At 38.7% G+C, this 20198-nt stretch overlaps 1 protein-coding gene across 1 annotated transcript in view; it reads left to right on the forward strand.

Annotated features, from left to right (window-relative positions):
* ptprea (protein tyrosine phosphatase receptor type Ea) overlaps nucleotides 1-20198 on the forward strand; it is a 100429-nt gene that overhangs the window by 42848 nt on the left and 37383 nt on the right. The window contains exons 2-3 of the mRNA XM_062055359.1: nucleotides 12701-12785; nucleotides 18932-19028. Coding sequence (XP_061911343.1) covers nucleotides 12713-12785; nucleotides 18932-19028 — 170 coding nt within the window. The 5' untranslated portion in view covers nucleotides 12701-12712. The remainder of the gene's footprint in view (nucleotides 1-12700; nucleotides 12786-18931; nucleotides 19029-20198) is intronic.

Below are 20198 nucleotides of genomic sequence, written 5' to 3' on the forward strand. Positions count from 1 at the left end.
ATTATCGAGCTGCTTGGGGTATCATTAAGTCGCTTTGGATTGCTTTAACGAAGCAAGCTCAACAACTGAGGAGCTTTCTTGTTTGGTACCGAGTCCCCGTGTATCTAGCTGTGCGTCTTAAAGTGAGAGAGTACGAAAACATTGATTACTGTTCAATTTGGCGTCTCCTTGTGAAGGCACAACATGCTAACCATGCTACCCTGCTATCTTCAAAGGCTGAAAAAGATCATCTCGTTTGGAGGTTTTCTTGTGTCCAACCATCAGAGTGAAATTCATACGACTAAATGCTTCAAATGAGGCCTACATTCAATGTTTATTCATCAATCAATGTTTATTTATACAGCCCTAAATCACAAGTGTCTCAAAGGGCTGCACAAGCCACGACGGCACCCTCGGTTCAGAGCCCACAAAAGGGCAAGGAAAAGCTCACAACCCAGTGGGATTGATTGATTGATTGAGACTTTTATTAGTAGGTTGCACAGTGGAGTACATATTCCGTACAATTGACCACTAAATGGTAACACCCCAATAAGTTTTTCAACTTGTTTAAGTCGGGGTCCACTTAAATTGATTCATGATACAGATATATACTATCATATATACTATCATCATAATACAGTCATCACACAAGATAATCACATTGAATTATTTACATTATTTACAATCAGGGGTGTGGAGGGGGGGTTGGCAGGATATGGACATCAAGTAGTGGACATAGAGAGAGAGAGAGAGAGAGAGAGAGAGAGAGAGAGAGAGAGAGAGAGAGAGAGAGAGATCAGAAGGCATAAGAAAAAGTATCTGCATTTGATTGTTTACATTTGATTATTAGCAATCCGGGGAGGGTGTTAGTTTAGGGTTGTAGCTGCCTGGAGGTGAACTTTTATTGCGGTTTTGAAGGAGGATAGAGATGCCCTTTCTTTTATACCTTTTGGGAGCGCATTCCACATTGACGTGACATAGAAAGAGAATGAGTTAAGACCTTTGTTAGTTGGGAATCTGGGTTTAACGTGGTTAGTGGTGCTCCCCCTGGTGTTGTGGTTATGGCGGTCATTTACGTTAAGGAAGTAGTTTGACATGTACTTCGGTATCAGGGAGGTGTAGCGGATTTTATAGACTAGGCTCAGTGCAAGTTGTTTAACTCTGTCCTCCACCTTGAGCCAGCCCACTTTAGAGAAGTGGGTAGGAGTGAGGTGTGATCTGGGGTGGAGGTCTAGAAGTAACCTGACTAGCTTGTTCTGAGATGTTTGGAGTTTAGATTTGAGGGTTTTGGAGGTGCTGGGGTACCAGGAGGTCCATGCGTAATGGAAAAAGGGTTGAACGAGAGTTCCCGCCAGAATCCTCAAGGTGCTTTTGTTGACCAGAGAGGAGATTCTGTAGAGAAATCTCCTTCGTTGGTTAACCTTTTTGATTACGTCGAGTGGGTCTAGCATAATATTGTGAAAGTCCAGTCCATAGTGGATTTAACATAAGAGTGAGAGTCCAGTCCATAGTGGGGTCAGCAGGAGACCATCCCGAGCGGAGACGGGTCAGCAGCGCAGAGATGTCCCCAACCGATGCACAGGCGAGCGGTCCACCCCGGGTCCTGACTCTGGACAGCCAGCACTTCATCCATGGCTACCGGACCTGTGCCCCCCTCCCCCTCCACAAGGGAGAGGGGGGGCAATGAACCAATGAATGAACCAATCAAAGGGTTTTTGAAAATTTAGAAAGCGTAGCCTCTCTAATTATGTCGTACTTCCAATTAAGACCACTGTCTTTTTTGCGTTTTAGATACAAAAAAAAATGAAAGTGTTTATAGTAATTTTCCAGTCTAGCTAGGTGAAATGAATGCCACGTAATAGTGTTAGCCAATTGGATGTCAGTGGTGGCTCACCTTAAACATAGAAAACACCTATTAACGGCTTATTCGCTTCTATTGAGAATAAATACTGAACTGAGTGACCTTACGCATGCAGACTGACCGTGAGACAACGCTTCGCCTCGGTGACCGTCTGGCCGGGATAATAACCTTCCCCAAAGACGCTTTCCAAATTCCCCTTGAGCCGACGTCTCCCATGACCTATTTTCATTACGGCTGACGGCTGGTGACTCGCCACTGAGCGCTAAATGGAGAGAGGACAATGCACAAGCCCGAGCAGAGCCTCGGTGGCTATTTACCCACCGTCTGACCCGACCCAAACCATGACTAATGCTAGAAGTCTTAATTTGAGACCTGTGGCTCATGGCCGCCTCGCGCTGAGTGGGACGACGCTTTATTAATTGCTATATTGTGGAAGGGAAGCAAGTGGTCCTCGAGAGATGCTTAAGGGGTCACACGGGGCAGCGTTTAATAACAACTCGTGAAATGCGGCAGAACAGACCGCTAACGTCTTGTGGTGCTCCCCCGGGAGTCGTGATAGCGAGAATGAGGTGGTTGGCCTAATGGTTGGACACAAGGACGGCTGGACCTACTGTCGGGGTTGCCTTTGATAGATTGATTGGTGGTTAGCCAGAATGAACAGTTGAGCAATAGGTTGCTAGGTCATTAGGGAGATACGTTTTTGTAGAGGTCGATGAATAAGGTAGTCTCAAAGTAGACGAGACAAACATTCCCATGGTTGGAATAGAGAGGATGGTAGGGTAGGTTGCTAAGTTCGGACACAAGGAGTCCCTAATGCATGGACACATAGGGTTTGGAGAGATGTTGGGTAGGACTAAAAGATAGTGGGCTCCTAAAGTTGAGGTTTGTAAGGTAAGTAGGTTGAAGGGACACAAAGGACAGCTAGTAGGTGTTCAGATCGATCAATAAGTACGTAGGACACACAGACAGTTGGTGTTGGTAGGGATAGATAGACGGATAGACTGATACATTGCCCGATTGTGGGTGATTTATGAAGCTCTTTGAGGCACTTGTCATTAAGGGCTTTACAAATAAACGTTGATTGATGGATTGATGATTGATATACTGCTGGGGCTGTGGTACGTACGTTGGTAGTTAGCTGGGAAACAAGGACGGACAGCTGTGGTTAAGATCGGTAGTTGGGTAAGTAAGTAAGACACGAGGTTGGTGGGGTTGATAGACATAGACTGGGAGATAAGAACATTGAGCAAAACGAAAATTGGACACAGGAAAACAATGGACGGGAAAAAGCGCTCCAAGGTGTAATAAAGTTCAAAACAAAAGCTATAATCCATCGAATAACTTTACTGAGAGATTTGAGCAGGGTAAAACACATGACCAACACTTTTACCACCAACCGGAAACATAGCAACCAGGCTAGCAACGCACCTCCTTTACGGCAGCTGTCGCAACGTTCTTAAAACAACCGCAGCACATACATATATATACAACACTGCAGCACATACATATATATACAACACTGCAGCACATACATATATATACAACACTGCAGCATATACATATATATACAACACTGCAGCACATACATATATATACAACACTGCAGCACATACATATATATACAACACTGCAGCACATACATATATATACAACATATATGACACTGCAGCACATACATATATATACAACACTGCAGCACATACATATATATACAACACTGCAGCACATACATATATATACAACACTGCAGCACATACATATATATACAACACTGCAGCACATACATATATATACAACACTGCAGCACATACATATATATACAACATATCTCCCTTTTTTAACTTTTGTTTTTCTCTCCTTGTAAATGTTACAAAATCACACTGTAGATGTGTTGTCTGTCTAATTATAAATAATACAGATGAGGCGTGTTGGCTGAGTTCTTGACGTTTACTTTCACAGCGTGGCAACATGCAACACTTTTCGGGGCTACCGCGCATGCTCGTCACTCCCGTTGCATGCTGGGTAGTGTAGTTGTTATATTCTCTAGCTCAGTGTTTTTCAACCTTTTTTGAGCCAAGGCACATTTTTTGCGTTGAAAAAATGCGGAGGCACACCAACAGCAGAAATTATTAAAAAATGAAACTCAGTTGACAGTAAAAAGTCGTTGTCGCAATTGTTGGATATGACTTTAAAGCATAACCAAGCATGCATCACTATAGCTCTTGTCTCAAAGTAGGTGTACTGTCACCACCTGTCACATCAAACCATGACTCTTTTTGATTTTTTTGGCTGTTTTCTTGTGTGTAGTGTTTTACTTCTTGTCTTGCGCTCCTATTTTGGTGGCTTTTTGGCTTTTTTGGGTATTTTCCTGTAGCAGTTTCATGTCTTCCTTTGAGCGATATTCCCCGCATTTGCTTTGGTTTAGTACCGTAATCAAGAATATTTCAGTTGCTGCTATCCTTCTTTGTGGTGACATTGTTGATTGTCATGTCATGTTCGGATGTACTTTGTGGACGCCATCTTTGCTCAACACGCTGTAAGTCTTTGCTGTCGTCCAGCAGTCTGTTTTTGTTTACTTAGTAGCCAGTTCAGGTTTAGTTTTGTTCCCTAAGCTTCAATGCCTTTTCTTAGGGGCACTCACCTTTTGCTTAGTTTTGGTTTTAGCATTAGATACCTTTTTACCTGCACGCTGCCTCCCACTGTCATCTGCATATTGGGATCACAACAAACCATGTTCCGATATCTACAAAGCAATTAGCTACCTACTGATATGGAAGAGTATTACACGGTTACTCTGCCGAGTTCTAGACAGCACCGACACTCAACAACATTACATTATTTGCAGACTATAATTACTTGTTTGCAAAAAATATTTTTACCCCAAATAGGTGAATTTACATAATCTCCCACGGCACACCAGACTGTATCTCACGGCACACTAGTGTGCCGCGGCACAGTGGTTGAAAAACACTGCTCTAGCTCATCACATCTTTCCCCCTATAAAGAAATGATGTTAACTCAATAAAGTGTATTTCTTTTTTTAGCTTTAACTTTTAATTTTTTAGCATTGTAGCCACATTTGCAAACAAGTTTTGTCTTCATAGAATTGTCTTTCAATAAAGAAATCAAGTGCAAAAATGTCAAAGCATCATAACAAACAGTTATGTTCCAATAGCAGCAGAAGTGCACTTTTTGGAGAGCTGTATTATTTTCAGTTTTGTGCCCAAGGGACTGATTTTATTTAACACTATATTATTATTTATACACCTATAGTGATCACAGAGACAGGTTGTTTTTGTGTTACTGTATATATTTGTTTCTCTGAAAAATCCCACTTAATATACTTTGGGCAACAACAGTCAATATTTATTTATTTTATTTTATTTTTTTAGGTGAGTAACAGTCAATATTTATTTATTTATTAGATTTTATTTTTTTATTATATAATAAAAGTGAGCTTTTGTTAAACCAAATATTGTGGTTTTTTTTACATATACAACAACCTATCTGGACTCCATAAGAGAATCGATAAGGAATCGGTTCGATAACAGGATTCGATAATAGGCTCGAACTCGATAATTCCTTATCAAACATCATACCTAGTTGACATAGAAAGAAAGGAAGGATAGGTAGATATAGGACTCAAGGACAAGGTATAGATGAATAAAAAACACAACACTATACTGCTCAGTTTCCAATCCTTTATTAAGCTTTGTGATATCCCTAGAGTGCCTTAGAGAGGCGGACATGAAGACTAGATGAAGAAGGAGACATGGTGGGAGGTGGGAGGTTAAATTTCACCTCCTCTCCCTCATTAGAATTCCGTCATCAGTCTTCCCCGCCGAGCAGGGTCTTGACATGTCACGCTTTATTAATGGCCCCGGGAAGCGTTATTGACCTGGACCTTCTGCTCCCTGGCTCTGCCGCTGCCTTTTCTGACTCCAAATTCCTCCATCCTCCAACCCCGTCCTCGTTCTAGGACGCTGCAACATAACCCCGCTCATTGATTATACACTCGGCCTCTTTCTGCTTAGCGCAGCTGCAGCGCACACCTGCAGCCTTGAGGTGACGCAGTGGCTCTTGACTTTGCTTTTTTAGCAGCTCTTATCATAGAGGACCGAGCTCTATACGGGTATGGTGTGACGTGATGCTGTCTGCTACTGCCGTGATTATTTATTCATCTAATTCATGTAATGATACATGATCAAATGAATTGGAAATCTCATGTAAAAAATATACAACATAAAGTAGCTGGGAACACGTCAAAAGGGACAAGCGGTAGAAAATGGATGTTCTAGACCAAAATCCCTTCTACATTCTCTACTGCTCACTAGTGTTACCATATCTGAGTTATTGTGTAGAAATATGGGGAAACAACAACAAATGTGCGCTTCATTCACTAACTGTGTTACAAAAAAGATCGATTAGAATTGGAGATGTCTGATAATGGCTTTTTTGCCGATTTCCGATATTGTCCAACTCTTAATTACGATATCAACCGATACCGATATATACAGTGGTGGAATTAACACATTATTATGCCTGATTTTGTTGTGATGCCCCGCTGGATGCATTAAACAAGGTTTTTCAAAATAAATCAACTCAAGTTATGGAAAAAAATGCCACCATAAAGTACTTAACCTTTTCTCACTAAATGTATTCATTTTATTCCTTTTGAGAGATTTGTTTTTTATCATTGTCTAATAATGCAACAAATGTGGTGAAAAAAACTTTTAATATTATCTAATATGGAACAAATATTATATTATCATACATTCCGAACATTTTTAAATAAATAAAATTTAAAAAAAAATACTTATATCTGTTTGACTCATGATCTCAAAGCAAGTTGTCCGTCAAATTGTACGCTGTAAAAATGTCAATTTCTACGTTAAAAACGTTTTGGGGTTTTTTAAATATTTTTTCCACCGTAAAAAGAAGAACCGTAGATTTTACAGTTTAAAACAATGGTACAGTTTTTTCCATTTACAGTAATATGCTGTAAGAACTGTACATAAATACCAGAAAGGCCTTGCAGCACAGGTGTCAAAGTCAAGGCCCGGGAGCCACACCTGGCTCGCCACCTCATTTTATCTGGCCCGTGAATACCTGGAAATATGTGGCAATAAAGTACTTTTTTCACTAAATGTATTCATTCTGTCCATTTTGAGAGACAAAAAAACGTTATTATTGTCGATCAATGCGACAACATTATATACATTTTTAATAATATCTAATAATTAGAAATGTCCTATAATGGCTTTTTTGTCCAGTTCCGATATTGTCCAACTCTTAATTACAGATTCCGATATCAACCGATACCGATATATACAGTCGTGGAATGAACACATTATTATGCCTGATTTTGTTGTGATGCCCCGCTGGATGCATTAAACAATGTAACAAGGTTTTCCAAAATAAATCAACTCAAGTTATGGAAAAAAATGCCAACATGGCACTGCCATATTTATTATTGAAGTCACAAAGTGCATAATTTTTTTTAACATGCCTCAAAACAGCAGCTTGGAATTTGGGACATGCTCTCCCTGAGAGAGCATGAGGAGGCTGAGGTGGGCGGGGTTGAGGTGGGGTAGGGAGTAGCGGGGGGTGTATATTGTAGCGTCCCGGAAGAGTTAGTGCTGCAAGGGGTTCTGGGTATTTTTTCTGTTGTGTTACGGTGCGGATGTTCTCCCAAAATGTGTTTGTCATTCTTGTTTGGTGTGGGTTCACAGTGTGGCGCATATTTGTAACAGTGTTAAAGTTGTTTATACGACACCCTCAGTGTGACCTGTATGGCTGTTGACCATGTATGCCTTGCATTCACTTGTGTGTGTGAAACGCCGTAGATATTATGTGACTGGGCCGGCACGCAAAGGCAGTGCCTTTAAGGTTTATTGGCGCTCTGTACTTCTCCCTACGTCCGTGTACACAGTGGCGTTTTAAAAAGTCATATATTTTACTTTTTGAAACCGATACCGATCATTTCCGATTAGAGATGTCCGATAATATCGGCCTGCCGATATTATCGGCCGATATATGCGTTAAAATGTAATATCGGAAATGATCGGTATCGGTTTTTTTATTATCGGTATCGGTTTTTTAATTTTTATTTTTATTTTTATTTTTATTTTTTATTAAATCCACATAAAAAACACAAGATACACTTACAATTAGTGCACCAAGCCAAACAACCTCCCTCCCCCATTTACACTCATTCACACAAAAGGGTTGTTTCTTTCTGTTATTAATATTCTGCTTCCTACATTATATATCAATATATATCAATACAGTCTGCAAGGGATACAGTCCGTAAGCACACATGATTGTGCGTGCTGCTGCTCCACTAATAGTACTAACCTTTAACAGTTAATTTTACTCATTTTCATTCATTACTAGTTTCTATGTAACTGTTTTTATATTGTTGTACTTTCTTTTTTATTCAAGAAAATGTTTTTAATTTATTTATCTTATTTTACAATTTTTTTAAAAAAGTACCTTATCTTCACCATACATGGTTGTCCAAATTAGGCATAATAATGTGTTAATTCCACGACTGCATATATCGGTTGATATCGGTATCGGTTGATATCGGTATCGGTAATTAAAGAGTTGGACAATATCGGATATCGGCAAAAAGCCATTATCGGACATCCCTATTTCCGATATTACATTTTAAAGCATTTATCGGCCGATAATAACGGCAGCCCGATATCATCGGACATCTCTAATTAGAATAATACATAATGTTGGATATAGAGAACATACAAACCCTTTATTTATTAAATCACAAATTATTGAAATTCAACGATTTGGTGCATTTGCAAACAGCTAAAATGATGCACAAAGCAAACTATAACCTGCTACCCAAGAATGTACAACAATTCTTCTCAACAAAAGAGGAGAAACATAACCTTAGAGGAAAATCTCATTTAAAACATTTGTATGCTCGGTGAGGGGAGCAGTGAGCAGCAGCGGTGGCCGCGCCCGGGAATCATTTTTGGTGATTTAACCCCCAATTCCAACCCTTGATGCTGAGTGCCTAGCAGGGAGGTAATGGCTCCCATTTTTATGGTCTTTGGTATGACTCGGCCGGGGTTTGAACTCACAACCTACCCATCTCAGGGCAGACACTCTAACCCAGGGGTCACCAACCTTTTTGAAAGCAAGAGCTACTTCCTGGGTAGTGATTAATGCGAAGGGCTACCAGTTTGATACACACTTAAATAAATTGCCAGAAATAGCCAATTTGCTCAATTTACCTTTAACTCTATGTTATTATTAATAATTAATGATATTTACACTTAATTGAACGGTTTAAAAGAGGAGAAAACACGAAAAAAATGACAATTCAATTTTGAAACATAGTTTATCTTCAATTTCGACTCTTTAAAATTCAAAATTCAACCGAAACAAAGAAGAGAAAAACTAGCTAATTCGAATCTTTTTGAAAAAATTTAAAAAATAATTTATGGAACATCATTAGTATTTTTTCCTGATTAAGATTAATTTTACAATTTTGATGACATGTTTTAAATAGGTTAAAATCCAATCTGCACTTTGTTAGAATATATAACAAATTGGACCAAGCTATATTTCTAACAAAGACAAATCATTATTTCTTCTAGATTTTCCAGAACAAAATTTTTAAAATCAATTCAAAATACTTTAAAATAAGATTTAAATTTGATTCTACAGATTTTCTAGATTTGCCAGAATAATGTTTTTGAATTTTAATCACAATAAGTTTGAAGAAATATTCCACAAATATTCTTCGTTGAAAAAACAGAAGCTAAAATGAAGAATTAAATTGAAATTTATTTATTCTTTACAATAAATAAAAAAAAATACTTGAACATTGATTTAAATTGTCAGGAAAGAAGAGGAATTAATTTAAAAGGTAAAAAGGTATATGTGTTTAAAAATCCTAAAATCATTTTTAAGGTTGTATTTTTTCTCTAAAATTGTCTTTCTGAAAGTTATAAGAAGCAAAGTAAAAAAAGTAATGAATTTATTTAAACAAGTGAAGACCAAGTCTTTCAAATATTTTCTTGGATTTTCAAATTCTATTTGAGTTTTGTCTCTCTTAGAATTAAAAATGTTGAGCAAAGCGAGACCAGCTTGCTAGTAAATAAATACAATTTAAAAAATAGAGGCAGCTCACTGGTAAGTGCTGCTATTTGAGCTATTTTTAGAACAGGCCGGCGGGCTACTCATCTGGTCCTTACGGGCTACCTGGTGCCCGCGGGCACCGCGTTGGTGACCCCTGATCTAACCACTGGCCACTGAGTAGGTTAACACTTAAAACCTTTTTCCAATTATGGAACGGATGAACCAAAAAAAAACCAAAGAAAGCACTAATATGATTCAGTTTAAGAGACTGTTCAAACTACAAGTGTTCACAAAGTACACAGAACAAGAACTATGATGAACATCTTGAACCCTTTTTTCCCCCCTTTTTTTTATTGAGACTGATTATTTATGTATTTAATATTTGTATGCTTACTATGGTATATTTTTTATTTATTTGTTCACTGTTTTGTTACAGAAAACAAGGACATTGGATACAATTGCTATTTGGGATGTCCGATAATATCGGCCGATAAATGCGTTAAAATGTAATATCGGAAATTATCGGTATCGTTTTTTTTTATTATCGGTATCCTTTTTTTTTGTTTGTTTTTTTGTTTTTTAATTAAATCAACATAAAAAACACAAGATAGACTAACAATTAATGCACCAACCCAAAAAAACTTCCCTCCTCATTCACACAAAAGGGTTGTTTCTTTCTGTTATTAATATTCTGGTTCCTACATTATATATCAATATATATCAGGGGTCACCAACGCGGTGCCCGCGGGCACCAGGTAGCCCGTAAGGACCAGATGAGTAGCCCGCTGGCCTGTTCTAAAAATAGCTCAAATAGCAGCACTTACCAGTGAGCTGCCTCTATTTTTTAAATTGTATTTATTTACTAGCAAGCTGGTCTCGCTTTGCTCGACATTTTTAATTCTAAGAGAGACAAAACTCAAATAGAATGTGAAAATCCAAGAAAATATTTGAAAGACTTGGTCTTCACTTGTTTAAATACATTCATTAATTTATTTTACTTTGTTCCTTATAACTTTCAGAAAGACAATTTTAGAGAAAAAATACAACCCTAAAAATGATTTTAGGATTTTTAAACACATATACCTTTTTACTTTTTAAATTCCTTCCTCTTCTTTCCTGACAATTTAAATCAATGTTCAAGTATTTTTTTTTTTTTATTGTAAAGAATAAATAAATTTCAATTTAATTCTTCATTTTAGCTTCTGTTTTTTCAACGAAGAATATTTGTGGAATATTTCTTCAAACTTATTACGATTAAAATTCAAAAACATTGTTCTGGCAAATCTAGAAAATCTGTAGAATCAAATGTAAATCTTATTTCAAAGTCTTTTGAATTTATTTTAAAATTTTTGTTCTGGAAAATCTAGAAGAAATAATGATTTGTCTTTGTTAGAAATATAGCTTGGTCCAATTTGTTGTATATTCTAACAAAGTGTAGATTGGATTTTAACCTATTTAAAACATGTCATCAAAATTCTAAAATTAATCTTAATCAGGAAAAATTACTAATGATGTTCCATAAATTCTTTTTAAAAAAATTTCAAAAAGATTCAAATTAGCTAGTTTTTGTCTTCTTTGTTTCGGTTGAATTTTGAATTTTAAAGAGTCGAAATTGAAGAAAAACAATGTTTCAAAATTGAATTGTAATTTTTTTGTGTTTTCTCCTCTTTTAAACCGTTCAATTAAGTGTAAATATCATTAATTATTAATAATAACATAGAGTTAAAGGTAAATTGAGCAAATTGGCTATTTCTGGCAATTTATTTAAGTGTGTATCAAACTGGTAGCCCTTCGCATTAATCACTACCCAAGAAGTAGCTCTTGCTTTCAAGAAGGTTGGTGACCCCTGATATATATCAATACAGTCTGCAAGGGATACAGTCCGTAAGCACACATGATTGTGCGTGCTGCTGCTCCACTAATAGTACTAACCTTTAACAGTTAATGTTACTCATTCTCATTAATTACTAGTTTATATGTAACTGTTTTTATATTGTTTTACTTTCTTTTTTATTCAAGAAAATGTTTTTAATTTATTTATCTTATTTTATTTTATAATTGTTTTAAAAAAGTACCTTATCTTCACCATACCTGGTTGTCCAAATTAGGCATAATAATGTGTTAATTACACGACTGTATATATCGGTTGATATCGGTATCGGTTGATATCGGTATCGGTAATTAAAGAGTTGGACAATATCGGATATCGGCAAAAAGCCATTATCGGACATCCCTAATTGCTATGGTATGAAAAGGGGTAGGATTAAATAAGCTCTGCTTCTTCCTACTCATTTTTGGACGTGCTGTAATGAAACAACTGGAATTGTGTGACACATTACATTGTGTCGTACGCACGTTCCAAATAAACTGAACATAATTTGCCATTTAAATGTGTTTCATATCAAATATCAATATATTGGTATTTCCAACATTTTTCCTCAATGAAGGAGTGCAGTCATGAAGACAGAGCCTCGTTTGTAAACATTGTGCACTCGCGCCCCCTTCTGGGTGCCTGAGACATTACACCGCCCAGCAGGAACGCCATGAATGAACGAGCAGGATGTGAGTGTGTTGCTCCATTGTGGCTCCTCTTTTGCACACATGAGCACATTCCTCAAATCAAAAAGTGGTCGCCCCTGAATAAACGCGGCTTGTGTTGCCTGAATGGAGGTATTCTCCCGCGTTCCCGTGATGCACAAACACACCAAATTCAATATCCGTTTCTGTGTTGTTGTTTTTTTCCCCCCGCAGTCACACAACACAATGGTCCCGCTTCTGTTCTTGGTGGCAACCACAACAACGGCCAATTCCAGCAGCAATGGCAACAGTACACGAGGTAAGACGCTCACCGCTTTGCCCGTCAGACATGATTATTATGCATCTGTGCGGCGATAATAACTCCTTATGACTCCCCGACACAATGAACGACTGGCCGGTCATTTACGGCTGATTGTGCGGCGACAAGGCGGTCCTGTGTGCGCTCGTGGCTCCATTCTGGGAGCCCTCTCAAGATGAGCTGATGCCAATCTCTGTTGGCTAAATAGTGCTGAAGCCAGTCACTAAATCAACCGCGTGGCCATAGGGGCACACGGCAGGAGCTTTGATGTAGTATTTGCACTGTACACACTGTAAATATTGTATATACAGTCGCCATCAAAAGTTTACATACACTTTTCCTCCAAACATATTGCTGGGTATTTTGGCCAATTTTTGTTCCATCTGACATCACATGGACAAAGATAAGACCTTCTGGAGGAAAGTTCTGTGGTCAGATGAAACAAAAATGGAGCCACAATACCCAGCAATATGTTTGGAGGAGAAAAGGTGAGGCCTTTAATCCCAGGAACACTAAGCCTACCGTAAATCATGGTGGTGGTGGTATTATGCTCTGGGCCTGTTTAGCTGCCATTGATTGATTGATTGAGACTTTTATTAGTAGGTTGCACAGTACAGTACATATTCCGTACAATTGACCACTAAATGGTAACACCCGAATAAGTTTTTCAACTTGTTTAAGTCGGGGTCCACTTAAATTGATTCATGATACAGATATATACTATCATATATACTATCATCATAATACAGTCATCACACAAGATAATCACACTGAATTATTTACATTATTTACAATCAGGGGTGTGGAGGGGGGCGGGGGGGGGGGATATGGACATCAAGTAGTGGACATAGAAAGAGAGAGAGAGATCAGAAGGCATAAGAAAAAGTACCGTAATTTCCGGACTATAAGCCGCTACTTTTTCCCCTCGTTCTGGTCCCTGCGGCTTATACAAGGGTGCGGCTTATTTACGGCCTGTTCTTCTCCGACACCGACGAAGAGGATTTCGGTGGTTTTAGTACGCAGGAGGAAGACGATGACACAATGATTAAAGACTGACAGTAGGCTGGTTATTTTGATAACGTACAGGCGAGCACTTTGTATTACTTTGCAGCGTTGTATTATTTGTACTCTGCACGAATGCTGTTCGCCATGTCAAAGATGTGAAAGTTTGATTGAATGATTGAAAGATTTATTGTTAATAAATGGGACGCTTTGCGTTCCCAAACAGTCATCTCTGTCCCGACAATCCCCTCCGTGGTAGCAGGAACCCCTATATACTACGCTAATTACACATCAAAACCCTGCGGCTTATAGTCGGGTGCGGCTTATATATGGAGCAATCTGTATTTTCCCCTAAATTTAGCTGGTGCGGCTTATAGTCAGGTGCGGCTTATAGTCCGGAAATTACGGTATCTGCATTTGATTGTTTACATTTGATTATTAGCAATCCGGGGAGGGTGTTAGTTTAGGGTTGTAGCTGCCTGGAGGTGAACTTTTATTGCGGTTTTGAAGGAGGATAGAGATGCCCTTTCTTTTATACCTGTTGGGAGCGCATTCCACATTGATGTGGCATAGAAAGAGAATGAGTTAAGACCTTTGTTAGATCGGAATCTGGGTTTAACGTGGTTAGTGGAGCTCCCCCTGGTGTTGTGGTTATGGCGGTCATTTACGTTAAGGAAGTAGTTTGACATGTACTTCGGTATCAGGGAGGTGTAGCGGATTTTATAGACCAGGCTCAGTGCAAGTTGTTTAACTCTGTCCTCCACCTTGAGCCAGCCCACTTTAGAGAAGTGGGTAGGAGTGAGGTGGGATCTGGGGTGGAGGTCTAGAAGTAACCTGACTAGCTTGTTCTGAGATGTTTGGAGTTTAGATTTGAGGGTTTTGGAGGTGCTAGGGTACCAGGAGGTGCATGCGTAATCGAAAAAGGGTTGAACGAGAGTTCCCGCCAGAATCCTCAAGGTGCTTTTGTTGACCAGAGAGGAAATTCTGTAGAGAAATCTCGTTCGTTGGTTGACCTTTTTGATTACCTTAGTTGCCATTTCATCACAGGAAAGGTTAGCCTCTAGAATGGAACCTAGGTAGGTGACCTCATCTTTCCTGGTGATAACAATGTCACCCACTTTTATGGTGAAGTCATTGACTTTCTTAAGTTTGATGTGGGACCCAAACAGGATGGATTCTGTTTTACCCAAGTGGATGGATAGCCAATAGAAATGGTGCTTTACAGAGAGTAAATGGGACAATGAAAAAGGAGGATTACCTCCAAATACTTCAGGACAAGCTAAAGTCATCAGCCCGGAGGTTGGGTCTTGGGCGTAGTTGGGTGTTCCAACAGGACGATGACCTCAAACACACGTCAAAAGTGGTAAAGGAATGGCTAAATCAGGCTAGAATGAAGGTTTTAGAATGGCCTTCCCAAAGTCCTGACTTAAACGTGTGGACAATGCTGAAGAAACAAGTCCATGTCAGAAAAGCAACACATTTACCTGAATTGCACCAATTTTGTCAAGAGGACTTAGACTTAGAAACTCTTTTTTGTCCCCGAGGGGCAATTTGGTTTGCAGCAATAGTCATTAAAAACAAGGTACAACAGTAAAAACAAGGTACAAATACATATTAAAGCTGCAAGCAGCGTTGGTCGGGTCCGCATTTTGGCAGGTGCTAGTCCTAGGTGTCCCAATACTTTTGTCCAGTGGTAGTCCTGCGTGAGACCTACATAGAGGTTTTTGTTGCATGTCTCTACGATAGTCGTACTGGGAGTTAGAGGAAGTTGTGTCTGTGTTTTTTTCCTAGGTGCTGCGGCACAGTGGTTCTTTTCTTTGAAGGCTCGTAAAATCAAAACCGTAGCACTTATTAAAACGCTTTCGCCAGCTTTTAATCAGAAGGGTTCAATCTCTCTCCTGTAGTAGTTTGAAGCCAAAACGACAAACACGCTCAGAGGAGATAATGTTTGATGTTTGGTGACCGCTTTTTAAAAAAAAAATGTTTTGAAGTGGGGATATCAAACTTCCTGTTGATTTTTGCTGAAGGATTTCAATCTATGAAATGTAGGTCTAAGTGAGACCTACGTAGAGGTTTTTGTTTCATGTCTCTAAAACGTTCCTACCGGAAGTTACAAGCAGTTTTGTCTGTGTTTTCTTCTGAGAAGCAGTTTTGTCTCTGTTTTATTCAAAAATTGCGCTGGAGCGCAATTTTGAGTTTTGGGGTTCAGGTTTTTTTTAGATCGCAATTTCCACCAGTCCCAATGTGTGTAAAAATTTTGGTGAGTTTTGAAGTATTTTAAGGGGTCAAATTACAGCTCAAAGAGGCAAAAATGAGTGTTTTTAGTCATTTTTTGTGTTGAAGGGGAAATTGCCAACTTCCTGTTGGTTTTTGCCCGAGGATGTGAAATTATGAATTGTAGGTCTAAGTGAGACCTACATACAGGTTTTTGTTTCATGTCTCTACGGCCTTCCTAGTGGGAGTTACAGGCAGTTTGTTTTTGTTTTTTTCCTAGGGGGCGCTAGAGCGCAATTTTGATTTTTGGGGTTTTTTTTTTTTTTACTAAAGTGTGCTGTCCCAGTTTTTCTATGTGTGTATAAAATTTGGTGAGTTTTGAAGCATGTTAAGGGGGGCAAAGTAGTGCGCAAAGCTGCGGAATAATAATAATCAACCTTACAATTTCAATAGGTTCCTTTGTACATGCGAACCCTAAAAATACATACAACATACAAACCATCATGAAGGCATTGAGCTAAAAGCTAAAAACATTTGTAATACAATAAAAAGGAATCATCACACGTCGCTTCCCACTAAAGTGACTGCATAGCTGCTGAGCTTGTTTAAGAAGCTCATTTATAAAGAGGACTGGTCAAAAATTCAAGCAGAAGCTTGTGGATGGCTACCAAAAGCGTCTTATTGCAGTGAAACTTGCCGATACGAGTTGTAGAAATGATTGGAAGCTCAAGACAGCCATGACATGATGTTCTTTACAAGTGTATGTACACTTTTGACCACAACTGTAGCTGCGGGCTGAAAATGGTGAAGTTTCCATAGACTAACAAAGACTAAAACAAGTCATTTACTGGAGACATGGCACAGGATGAAGTTAAAAAGGTTGACTTTACACTCACCTTAGTGTTTACCATCAAGTCTTTCTTTTGACAGCCCCTCGCGGTAAAGTTGTCCGAGTGCAAACTGATTGATTGATTGATTGAGACTTTTATTAGTAGATTGCACAGTACAGTACATATTCCGTACAATTGACCACTAAATGGTAACACCCCAATAAGTTTTTCAACTTGTTTAAGCTGGGGTCCACGTAAATCAATTCAAGGTAACTGAGGCAATATTTGTCATTGATAAACCTTTCGGCGAATCAAAATTCAAGAAATTGTACCGGAAAGTTCATTACTTTGAAGACGACCAATAAAACGCGGAGAAGGCAGGGTCGGTAAAAAAGTTGTTTTTTTTAAATCAGCGTCCAATATAAGCTTCTGGTTGAATTTTTGATCACTTATCTTGACAAAATTGGTGCAGTTCAGCGAAATGTGTTGGTTTTCTGACATGGACTTGTTTCTTCAGCATTGTCCACACGTTTAAGTCAGGACTTTGGGAAGGCCATTCTAAAACCTTCATCCTAGCCTGATTTAGCCATTCCTTTACCACTTTTGACGTGTGTTTGGGGTCATCGTCCTGTTGGAACACCCAACTACACCCAAGACCCAACCTCCGAGCTGATGATTTTAGCTTGTCCTGAAGATTTTGGAGGTAATCCTCCTTTTTCATTGTCCCATTTACTCTCTGTAAAGCACCAGTTCCATTGGCAGTGTCACACCAATATTCTTCCCATCACAAAAACCTTCCTAACCCCCATTTACTTCCGGGGTCATTTCCGCTCACGTCAGTTCCTCTTACGTCATTGACAGCGATCGATAGCACTTCGTTTGACTCTTTTTTATAATACAGCGTTAACAAAACGTCTGAATTATCAACAATAATGTTGATTTAAAGTACAGACATTTAACAGTATTATATATTAATTAATATTAGTGAAATGTTTCAACAATAATGTTGATTTAAAGTACAGACATTTAACAGTATTATATATTAATTAATATTAGTGAAATGTTTCAACAATAATGTTGATTTAAAGTACAGACATTTAACAGTATTATATATTAATTAATATTAGTGAAATGTTTTCAACAATAATGTTGATTTAAAGTAGTACAGACATTTAACAGTATTATATATTAATTAATATTAGTGAAATGTTTCAACAATAATGTTGATTTAAAGTACAGACATTTAACAGTATTATATATTAATTAATATTTTTTGCACGTTACCACGAAGACAGAAGTTCGCAGCAGCGGCCCTAACACTCCGCTTGAAATGTTGCGAAGCCTGCTGGTGTTTGACATAAGTCCCCTGGGACAGATAAAGACGAATATCATTCAGTGACACCACCATTTTCAGGAGATTTGGATTTATCGATCGCTGTCAATGACGTAAGAGGAACTGACGTAAGCGGAAATGACCCCGGAAGTAAATGGGGGTTAGGAAGGTTTTTGTGATGGGAAGAAAATTGGCGTGACAGCAGCAAAACAGGCCCAGAGCATAATACTACCACCACCATGCTTGACGGTAGGGGTGGTGTTCCTGGGATTAAAAGTCCTTACCTTTTCTCCTCCAAACATATTGCTGGGTGTTGTGGCCAAACAGTTCAATGTTTGTTTCATCTGACCACAGAACTTTCCTCCAGAAGGTCTTGTCTTCGTCCATGTGAGGTCAGATGAAACAAAAATGTAGCTGTTTGGCGTGGATGGCTACCAAAAGCATCTTATTGCAGTGAAACTTGCCAAGGGACATGTAAGCAAATATTAACATTGCTGTATGTATACTTTTGACCCAGCACATTTGCTCACATGTTCAGTAGACCCATAATAAATTCATAAAAGAAGCAAAATTCATGAATGTTTTTTGTGAGCAACAAGTATGTGCTGCAATCACTACATCACAAAAAAATAAGAGTTGTAGAAATGATTGGAAACTCAAGACAGCCATGACATGATGTTCTTTACACGTGTATGTCCACTTTTGATCGCGACGTGCCTTCCTTCTTCTCTTGTTGCCCTCTGACCCGGCCTCCCCTTCCTCCTCAGAGGGCGTCACGTCCACCGGCCAACACGTCCTCCCCACAGTGCTGGTCCTGTCCCTGCTGCTGCTCATCATCGCACTGCTGGCCTGGTACTTCCTCAGGTAATAAACGCTCTCTCTCCTACCCGGTGGCCATTATTTGCCCGATGGGCCAAGTGGCGTCAGTGCGCCGCCACATCTTTGTGTGTACAAAGTAGGGCTGGACGATAAAGCGATATCATTATATACCGCGATAGACGCAGAATCGTTAAAGGCCTACTGAAATGCGATTTTCTTATTTAAACGGGGATAGCAGATCCATTCTATGTGTCATACTTGATCATTTCGCGACATTGCCATATTTTTGCTGGAAGGATTTAGTAGAGAAAATCGACGATAAAGTTCGCAACTTTTGCTCGCTGATAAAAAAAGCCTCGCCTGCACCGGAAGTAGCGTGACGCAGGCCCGGCCCTAACCAATCTGGCGCCCTAGGCAAGATTTTAGGTGGCGCCCCCCCACATCGGCAGTGAAGTGTATATACTCACAAGAAACCGAATAGCTTTGTCTTTGACCTTTTTTTTTTTACTTAAAGAAAGCAAATTAACAATCAGAATAGTTAACAAGATTTTTTTTTAAAAATGGATAAATCAATGAATACAAAAAATTAAAAATGAATATAAGAAATACAATATTTTTTACATACATAAGCACAAAATAAAACGTGTCAACAAGTTGCATAAAATTAATTAAAAATACAATATAAATATGGCACTGCACAAAACAAGATATCAAACCAGTATGACTTTAACAACTATATTACAAAAAAAGGGGATCCAACAGAGTTCCTTATTTGTGCTTTTTAATATTGCATTAACTAGAATGGCTTACAAATGACTGTACACCAGGGAGTACTGTAATTACCTAACGTTACATTATTATTTTCCTTAACAATTTAGCCCCCTCCACAATATTAACCCAACGTTAAAACAGAACTAGCTATTTATTGATTAGCAATTGCCGAATCATGTAACATTAGCTTTATGCTAAAAAGACAGGTTACTATCACATTCTGTAACAGACAAATAATTTCATGTAGGCTAACGTTACCTACCTGCTACCTCTGTCTTTTTCTCGTCTCTCCTCTTCTTTTCTCTTTTTTTTTTCCCTGGGCACCTGACAATTTGGGCCGTTTTGACATCTTGTGTTGATTTTTTGATGTGGTGACGTCCAAAAAGAGTCATGATACGGGAAGGGAGGGGGGGCGTAATGTTGTAACCAATAATATTTCTATTA

Source organism: Entelurus aequoreus, linkage group LG08, assembly GCF_033978785.1.
Source record: "Entelurus aequoreus isolate RoL-2023_Sb linkage group LG08, RoL_Eaeq_v1.1, whole genome shotgun sequence".
NCBI classification, from domain to species: domain Eukaryota; kingdom Metazoa; phylum Chordata; class Actinopteri; order Syngnathiformes; family Syngnathidae; genus Entelurus; species Entelurus aequoreus.